The sequence below is a fragment of the Cariama cristata genome, unplaced genomic scaffold, assembly GCF_000690535.1.
Source record: "Cariama cristata isolate BGI_N322 unplaced genomic scaffold, ASM69053v1 scaffold32119, whole genome shotgun sequence".
NCBI classification, from domain to species: Eukaryota; Metazoa; Chordata; class Aves; order Cariamiformes; family Cariamidae; genus Cariama; species Cariama cristata.
In genome coordinates this window covers 32,788-42,366 of record NW_009634649.1, presented here as the reverse complement: position 1 = coordinate 42,366, position 9,579 = coordinate 32,788, and the positions used below count along the sequence as shown (strand labels likewise).

Sequence of the window (9,579 nt, the reverse complement as noted above, 5' to 3'; positions counted from 1 at the left end):
ATATATACACACACACATCTTTTCCTATCTAGACTACATGGGCTGCTGTCACAGGTGAGACCGTACCAAAAGGGGATGCTTTGCAGACCAGGATGTGCATGAGGAGGAAGGCTGGCTGCTCCCCCAGCGGTATATAAGCCCAGTCCCCACTTCCATTTCAATGCAGACCTCCTCCAAAAACCACCCAACATCTCAACACCCACTACTCCTCCTCATGGAGCACCTCTCCAAACCACGCACAAACCTTGTTCCTTTTATATTGGTTAATAACTCAGCTCGTAAAAGGCTGGTAGAGGCTGCAAGGGAAGAGATCTGCTCACTATCACTTGGGGTCCCTTACAGACTCATTAATCATCCAAGCCTGGCTGCGCAGCTCAGAGTGGTTGGGGAAAGCCTGGAGGCTGCCAGGATAGCACAAGAAGGCTCCTTAATGCCTAAAATTATTTAAAGGCACCCTTTCCGTTTCAAGCTCTGCCAGAGAAGACAGTTAAAGCCTCTGGTTTTACAGATCATTTAGTACTGCAAGCAGGCACGTACCCGGGGAGGATGGGCTCAGCCCCGGCTGCGCGGAGGCAAGAGGTGCCCGCAGGTTCCGTGGTGCTCACCTGGCACAGCCCTCTGCCACCCAAACCCTAGGCTCCTCTTGACTCCGTGACGGTCCCTGCAAGGAGGTGGCACCTCAGCTCTGCCCGCGGGGACCCCAGCACCAAGGCACGTTACTTCCAGCCCACGGAGTCCCATTGCACAAGGAGGGCTCCCATGCCCGGGCGTGGTGTGGCACGCAAGGTGCTAATGCGAGATGACTGCTGTCCGGAGCATCTCGTGGGATTCAGTCAGCTTCTTCCCATGGCCCAGCATGGGCAGGTAGCGCTGGCTGTCCCCTCCAGCCAGGAAGAGCTGATGCTGGGAGCAGAGCTGGGGATGGAAGGCGGAGAGAACTAGAGCTACTGCCAGGAGAAGAGCCAGGGGAGATGGAGGTGAGGGGGAGCAGGGAAGGCTGTCCCCTCATCACCACCCCAGGGCCATCTCCAGCTTTCAGGTGGGCTGCTGCGACCCCCTCACCTGTCAGGCCCTGCAGAGCTGCTCGCTGCCCATCCCCTCAGACATGCTGCCGCAGGAACACCCTATGCTTGTCCCGACTCTTGCTGTGGTTGCACCAAGTGAGGAAAAACCTGAGAGCAGTGCAACAAGTGGCTCAGAGGCAGCGGTGCCCAATGGCGCAAGCGATGCTGGCAGCAGCCTCTGAGCCCGGGACAGGTGTCCCAGGTCCTCTCTGGCTCCTGTCACCCACCCTCACACACTGAACATCCCATACCAGGGAACACCCAGCCGGCTTGCCCTGCTGGGGTGGCTGAGGATGCTTTGTCCTGGCACGGGGTTATGGGGGGCCAGACTGGCCAGGGGAGCAGCAGCAGGGATTCAATGTCACGGGAGCCTCTGGCTTCATCATGCTGCATTCAGGCATTTGCTGATCAAGTGGCCCCATGATGGGCAGCCGGCCCCCCGCAGCCGCTGCAGTCCTGAGCTCACGCTGACAGCAGCCAGAGCTGGGACTGCCGCCGAAGCCTGGAGTCAGCAGAAAGCCTTCCCAGGCAGAGGCAGGGTCCTGAGGGGGAAGATGTTAGAGGGCTCCTGGCTCCGGCTTCAGGAAAGGTTCCCTGGCCAGGCTGGGTGCTCTCAAGACAGCCTAGCCAGCAGGACCAGAGGAGGTGACCACTTCTTGGTAGACTGTGAGTGAAACAAGCTGGAGATGTCCTGAAACAGCTCTCAGCAGGCTGCAGACCTACACAGCCGCTGCCACTCCAGCCCACAGCACCTGTGGTCTGGCTTGCTGTGGACCCACAGTACCTCTGATTTTGGCGTACAGCTCCTTACCACTACTGTCTAGGGATGGCAGAGATGTGGGTGCCAATGCCGCCCCAGGAGCACTTCCCTCCTGCTCAGCCCTGCAGAAGGGAAGGTCTCAGGAGTGACTGATGCTTTCAGCATCGCTGCCTCTCTACGCCACCACAGCCCAGCTCCATAGTGTCACCAGGGGGTCTAAAAATCACAACAGGTTTCATTCTGACATCTGTCTCTGCTTCCTAAGCCTTTAGTTTACCCTCAGTCTGGATTTGTTAGCTTCTGCCCCCGACCCCCCCCTACAAACATTGGGGTAGAAACAGAAAGCATGACAGGACACTTCACCTCCAGGAGCAGGGACCACAGGAAGTACATGACTACCTGGCTGATGGGAAGGACCAGCCCTGATGGACCTTTCCATGCCTCCCCAAAAGCAACCTCCACTCCCCTCGCCAGCTGTGCAGCTCCACCATCACCCAAAACATGCTCCACAGCCACCTGCACCCATGCCTTGCTGTGGGATTCCCATGGGATCCCTGCCTCCCTTGGTGGCTCTGCCAGAGCAGCTCCTGCTGGCCAGCAATGTGATGAGCAAAGCCCCCTTTGGATTCAGCCCAGGGAAGGGGACCCCCTGCTCCAGTTGCTGCCCTATAAAAGGGTATGCCATGGGGATGGCTGCCTGTGGGCAGGGTGCTGCAGCCCCTGTGGGCTCCACAGCAGGATGCAGTGCTGGATGTGTTTCCAAGGCAACAGGCAGGCTGTCTGCACAGGGATACGCTCACAAGCGGGGCTGGGGTGAGAGTGGTGGGGACATTCCAAAGCCAGGCATGGCAGCAGCTGGTTAAGGCTAGTGTCCCCAGATCTTGGGCTCCAGACATGTCCCAGCACACCCAGGCCACCACGTTCTCTGGGTGCTTCTGGAGCTCCAGTACTCAAGCCACCTCTCCAAAGGTCTGCAGCATGTTGCTGCTCCTTCCCCCATTCCCACCCTCCAGAGAAGGTGGCCAGACTGTGTCCACACACCCACCGCAGGAAGAGCCATGGCCCCAAGAGACTGAGGATAGCATGACAAGGGTGCAGGATGATGAAACTCCCACGCCTCCCCAAGGCATGCACCTCTGGGTGGGACACATGTGGTCCCTATTACAGACTGGGATGGGGTGGCTGCAGCCCCAGAACCCACCTCCAGGACCCTGCCGCTGATGTACCGGTCGCAGGTCTCGCACTTGATGCCGAACTGGGCATGGTAGTCAGACTCGCAGTACGGGATGCCATCCCTTTGGGAGAGGGAAGAGAAGAGGGTGAGCGGCAGGTCAGCCGGGCTGAGCACCCCCTCATTGCAGCCCCAGCCCCGGGGGGCTGCAGCCCAGCAATGGCCAGCACAGCCAAGCCTGCCACCAGGATGGTGGCACTCACTTGCTGATGTACTCGCCGGTGAGGATGATCCCGCACGTTTGGCACTTGAAGCAGCTGACGTGCCACTGCTTCTCCAGGGCCAGGAGGGATTGGCCTTGCTTGATCTCCTCCTTGCAGCCTGCGCAGTCTGGGGGGACAGAAGTGGGGGCAGTGTGGGACCACCACAGCTCCCCGGCGAGGGGCTCGGCAGCGTGGCAGGAACACCCACATCTGCTGGCCCACGCCAAGGCACCCTGACCATTTAACCTGGCACACCCCTCACACCCAGAAGAAAGCCCTGCCCCAGAAGACCCTCTCTTCTACGAGATGCTGCTGTTATAAACACCCTGCTCCCGAGACCACTCCAGGGACAGCTTCTTGGGGATCACTTCTTTATGGGAACACGCCACCTCTGCTTGTTCCCAGCAAAGGTGCCAGGAGGAAAGCCTTCTGCTTGAGCTGGGACCTCTGAGCCACCGCTGGCACCCAGCCACCTCGGCCAAGCACTTGCCACAGCACAGATCTGGGTCTCCCTGCTGGGCAGCGAGCCTGAACCAGGGCGAGTGCGTGGGCTGCTGGGGCCATGCTGCCCTGGTAGGTCCCCGGGGGCTCCCCTCTGGGGTGGGAGCGGTAGGAAGTGTCCGGCAGTGAGCGGAGCAGAGGAAGGGCTGTGCTCTCCGGCAGCCGCGTCCGGACCTACTGCAGTATTTACGAGACTCCCTTCCTTCCCCACTTCCCCTGGCTCCCGTCAAGGCTGGGAGCAGGAAGCACATGGGCCTCGGACCCCTGACCTTGACTCCTCCTTGTCCTCTTCTCCCCCTGGGCAGCAGGTTTGCCCGGATGGGGTTTCTCCTTAACCCTCTCCCTGCCACGGCCCCAGCAAGGTGCAGCAGCACGGCACAGGCACTCTAAGCAGGCAGGCTTTTCCACTCAGCTCATCCCCAGGCAGCTCTGCACCAAGTCTCTGCCCGCTGGACAAAGCTAAGGGGTGACAATTTTTGACCCCTGGTAAAAAGCAGGCTGGCCAGCTCAGCTGAGCCAGGATCCCTTCCCTCTCTCACACAGGTCCTGCTGTTTTTTCAGTTGCTCGCAGGGCTGGGTGCTGCAGAGAGAGGTTCAGCATCCTTCTTTTAGGGATGCCCTCCCTGCAGAGTGCACCAGCACAGGCTCCAGCAGGCACACCTCCCCTGCCACCACTTCTGGGTGGCACTGCCAGGGCCACCTGGGCTGCAAGGGGCACAGGCAGGCAGGCGCTGCATCTGGCTGGTGCCTGCAGCCGCCCATGAATAAAGCATGGTGCCCTCAGGTAACCCTGTTCTGCAGGCTGGGGAGGAGCGCTGGTGGGAAGTGAGAGGAAGGTGATGGGAAGGGAGAGGAAGGCAGGCGAGAGGCAGAGCGTGTGGCTGCCCTTCCCCTGCCCCTGCTACAGGAGGCAGCGGGGTGCTGCTGCCTCTGGGCAGCTCAGGGTGCTGACGGAGGAAGATGGGGGAAGCCCTGTTCTCTGGCTGGGGCTCGGTCAAACCCTGCCACATCCCCTAATTCCATCAAGGCCATGGTGACAGCTCGGGGGAGGCAGCCTGGGGGGACTCCCAGGGACCTATCAGCACCTATTCGTAACTCAACCCAAACAGCCACCACCAGTGCCACCATGGTGACTGGGTGACAAGGACCATGGGTGACACCACAGTCCTGGGTCCCAGCCCTGGTTGCAGGACTCTGCTTCAGGCACTGATGCTCCAGGGCTTGCTGAGCCGCAGCAGCAAGGGCCCCAGCTGAGCCTGCTGACGTGGCCGGGTTTGGGCACCACGGAGTGGCACAGCTCCCAGCTCTCCCTGCCTTCTGCCACCTGCCCACGCACTGCGCTGAGACAGCTCCCCTGAGACTTGACTGCAGCAAACATGGGGCATATGGGAGACAGTGAAGCACAGACCATACATTAATGCTGCAGTCCCCTTGCTCCAGACACAGGCTGAAGCGAGCCCTGCGTGCAGCAGCTCCATGTCACAGGGATGCTCTACCAGCCCCCAAGCACAGCACCCATGGGATGCTCCACAGTGGCCCAGGGCAGAGAGCCAGCAGCAAGGAAAAACTGGGAGGGGGACAAAGCATGGCATGAAGGGAGGGTATCCCAAGGAACAACCTGGGATCAAAAGCAAGGCCAAATCCACCCAAAGAGCCTGTCCTTTGCTCCTGCTGAGTTTTAGCTCGGGTTCATCAGTGCAAGAGGATGAGCGTAAGGAGCCTTTCAGTGCTTGTAGAGGCAGTGAGTAACGCCAGGGTTAGGAAAGCCAGGAGAGCAGTCCTGGGGCTGGCACTTGGACACAGACCTTGGTGCAGCTGGACACAAAGCAACATCTGGGCACTGCCTCAGAGCAAACCCAGCTCCAAAACCTCCCCGCTGCCCCAGACAGTGCCTGCCAGGGTGGAAGCACCTGCCCAGGTCACAAACACACCAAGGGAGTTTCCGAAACCAGCAGTGACCTGCAATCTTGGGTGGAGCTGCAGGACTACCCTGTTCCTCTTCCAAAACCTCTGCAAACGCCCATGCCTCCATGCAGCACTGCACGCTGACCCCAAAGCCCACCCCATCACCTCCCCGAGCACTGTCCAGGGGCATGTGGTCCATCTCCTTGCAGCCATCACGTAACACGAGAGCAGTCAACTTACGGCTGGGCCCATGGATCTTGATGGGTTTGGTGCTGATGAGAGAGTGGGAGCAGTTTTGGCAGACACAGTCCTTCCCGCTGAACGTGACCTTGTCTCCGATGGGGAACGGCTTCCTATGGCCAAGGAGAGGTGGGGAGGAGTGAGCTGCTCACCCCTCTCCATGCACTGCTTGGGGCTGCCCCCGAGCTCCTTCCCCAGGGGCCAGAGGGACCTGCGGTGCCGTGGAGCAGAGGGGCTCCAGGCAAGAGCTACAAGGGGAGACAGGGAGTGTGCACATGTGCTGGGGCAGGAGAACCAAGGCAGGTATTACAGCAGGTCTCCAGGCTGCAAAGGGAAGCCATTTCATTGCCTCCCAAGGGTTTCCACTAAGAAAATGCAGAGGAGGTGCCTGTTGCGGTGCTGAGTGGTGAACAAGGGGCTGTGGGCTAATGAACAGCCCTCTCCCTGGTGCACAGCCAAGGGCTGCACAGAGCTTCTGCAGGGATGGCATGCATCCTTGGTGATGGCTTCAGCTCACCTGCAGGTGCTGCAGACGAAGCACTTGGGGTGGTAGGTCCTCCCCAGGGCAGAGATGACCTCTCCAGTGATGAAGTCCCCACAGCTGTCACAGCGGGTCCCATAGAGCTGCTGGTAGTCGTGGGTGCAGATGTATTCCTGGTTCTTAAAGAAGAAGCCCGACTGGGCCAGGTCACAGCCGCACACTGCAAGGGGAGGACACGCACCCGTCAAGGGGGCAGCGGGCAGGTCCAGCCCCAGGGCTTGGCCAGGATCTCCGAGCCCACCTCTCCTGCCTCTCCAGCAGTGGTCCCAGGGCATCTCTCAAGACCCAGCTTTCTGCAGGTATCTCAGAGGGTTTCCCCTCCCACCAGACATGCTGGGGCCTTCCCCAGCACCACAAGATGTCAGTGTCGGGCTGTGGCGGGGTGCAGGATGGTGCTGCCCAGACAGACAGGGCTGGGCGCTCCCAGAGCAAACCCCAGCACCGGGAAGGGAACCCCTGCAGCCCCCACTCACCATCCACAAACAGCCCAGGAGTGCCCGGGGCATCCCCTCCTGGACCCACAGCACTTGGATAGGGCTCAGCCGCTCCATTTGACACTCTCATGGCATCAGGAAGCCGAGAACAGGACTGGCGAAGATTTGGGCATGTCCTAGAGACAGCTGGGGAGAGGTGCTCTCCACACCCTGGGTCACGGCCTTCTCCATAAAGAGCCATCTACACTCCCTGGACTGGATATGAAGCCGTGCCTTAATGGAAACGGGTCCTGGGACACACCGGGGTTAGCGCTCTCACCGCTTGTTTTTCTATAGGTGTCCAGCCCAACCTCACTTCCTTCCCTGCTGTGGGAACTGTGGGTGGTGCACAGCCCATCAGAGTAATCCAAGGAGACGTGGCAAGCCCTGGCCCTTAGTGTCATTTCCCTCCTACGTCTTCTCCATCCACAGAGAGACCTCAAGAGCATCAGAGCCTGGAAGGCACCTCAGGAGCGGCACGGGGACCAAGTCCTGGGGCCTTTGCACAATGTCCATCACCTGTCCTGCAAGCTGATGGGGTGGACGGGGGAACTACTGAGCACCCAAGCACCCGCTGGCACAGCCCATCTTGGTCTCTGCTTTACCCTTCACCCCCAAGCACCCCTCTGTCCTGTCCCTGCACACCTCACCTGTACCCATGGGCCAGCCCGCACAGCAGCCACCCTCCCCAGGGCAGAGCTGGACCTGCTGGCTCCAGGGCCCACAGGGGCAGCGATGCAGCCCCTCTCCCGCAGAGCATCCCCGGGCAAAGCTGCTCCCTGGAGCTGCGGGTAGACAGCTGGGGGTTACAGGGCCAGCACCCACTCCACCCTGAAGCAGCCTGCCAGCACTTACTTGTCAGTGACAAGGGACAGGCCACCAGCTCTGGGATAGCATCAGGAAGCAGAAGCAAGAAAAAACGAGGCAGGTCTAGGCTCTGTTTGCTGTGGGACCCATAGCACAGCCCCAGGGGCTGCATTAGCCATACCAGGCTCCCGGGGACATGTCAGGGACAAGCCGTGGGGCTGGCGTGAGAACCAGCGGCAGCCAGGCAGAGGTGGCAGGGGGTAAGAGCTGTGAGGGAAGGTGAGACAGGAGGATTTCCTCTCATTATTTATTCCCTTTCACTTGGAAATCAGGCAGCGAGCACTGCCAAGCTCTCCCTGCTGGCTCCTGGACCCTTTGAAGCCGACGGGTGTCTGAGCTCTTTGTCTGGATGCGCAGCTCCCACTCGATCCCTTACATCCGAGCTGGGACTCGGCAGTGTCCCACATGCGTAGGTCAGCCCCGAGGGCAACCTGGGGCCCACACCCCAGCCCAGGATCTGGGGCTGCCCACGCCACAGGGGACAGGGCTGCAGTAGGGGTGGTGACAGCCCAGGGGAAGAGTCCACCCCAGCCAAGCTCCCTGTTCCCTGGGGAGGAGCAGCAAAGCATGGCCAAGGAGACAGGGATTTATGTCCCGCTTAGCACAAGGTGCTGTGAGCTTGGAAGACTGGAGACCTCTAAAAAGCCCTGGTAATGGGATGCTTTACAGCCTACAGAAACAGCCACTGGCCTGGTTGTGAGCAGCTGCTTTAATAAACATGGTAAGGAGCCCTTCACCGTCAGGTCTGGGCCGTTAGCTTTTACAGCTCCACCACTCTCCTCTTGTGCTCAGGGAGGATTCAAGCAACCTCTCTCCTCTATTTCTGACAGCCCCTGGGGACTGCCAAGCCCCAGCTGCAGCACACAGCATCCCACGGCACCTTGGTCGCATCCCACGCGTGGGTGGCAGCGATCCATCACCCACCCCCAGCCCCATCAGGAGTTGCTCCGAGCATCTTCCCCACCTTGCTGCCTCTCAGCCAGGCTGGCGACACCTCCTCTTCCTCCTAATTTGGGGGCAGGCAGGCAGTTGAAGGACGTGGTGGCCCCCCCAGATCATAGATGGGTCATGGGTATGTTTGGGACTGGTGCACCATGGGTTGCTGGCATTCAGGCAGCTTGAGGGTAGTGACAGTGCCCAGGTCTCGGCCACCCCTGCTCACAGCCTGCTAGCTCTGCCATCACGCAGGGACATTGCCTGCACCACGCCAGCCCTGTGCCGTTACCTCCCCACCGACACCGTGCCACATCCACCCCTGCGAGAAGCTGCCACCCCCGGGCATGTGACCACATCTCAGTGGGGTCAGGTAGGTCTGTCCCCAGCCTTTTGCTTTCCAGACTGCACCCAGGGCCACAGGACAACCTGGCCATCAGCTCTTCAGGAGGCACCATCCTACCTTGGCAGGTGAAGCAGCGGATGTGGAAGTGATTGCTCTGGACACGCACCACCTCGCCCTTGCAGGTGTCCCCGCAGCGGTAGCACTGGATGACGGTGGAGCTGCTCCCAGGGGTGTAGGGGTTTTGCTGATAGGGAACTGCTGGCAGAAAGGAGGGAGGGAAAAGCGAGAGAGGGGAAGGGTCTGTTAGCATTCGGGACACCGCCGGGTATCATGACACTGACCTCAGCTGGGCAGCTGCAGAAAAGCCCTGCGGTGACTGTGACACAGCAGCCAGAATCGGGCCATTGCTAAGGGCAAAGGACAGCCGAGACTCTGCTGGAGCCCAGTGACTCTGAGCTGGGTGCAAATCCCTGTCTGGATTTGGGATTTCCCTGTCCCCACAAAAAAGCCACTAC

General features: G+C 60.2%; 1 protein-coding gene across 1 annotated transcript; it reads right to left on the bottom strand.

Annotated features, from left to right (window-relative positions):
- Window positions 1-789: 789 nt before the first annotated feature.
- LOC104167097 (actin-binding LIM protein 3-like) lies at window positions 790-9,319 on the bottom strand (the record flags this gene model as incomplete). Its single annotated transcript, XM_009707232.1, has 6 exons — window positions 790-915; window positions 3,026-3,119; window positions 3,259-3,385; window positions 5,905-6,017; window positions 6,422-6,605; window positions 9,182-9,319. Coding segments are annotated over 6 exons (782 nt in total), but the record flags the coding sequence as incomplete, so codon positions are not given.
- Window positions 9,320-9,579: the final 260 nt, after the last annotated feature.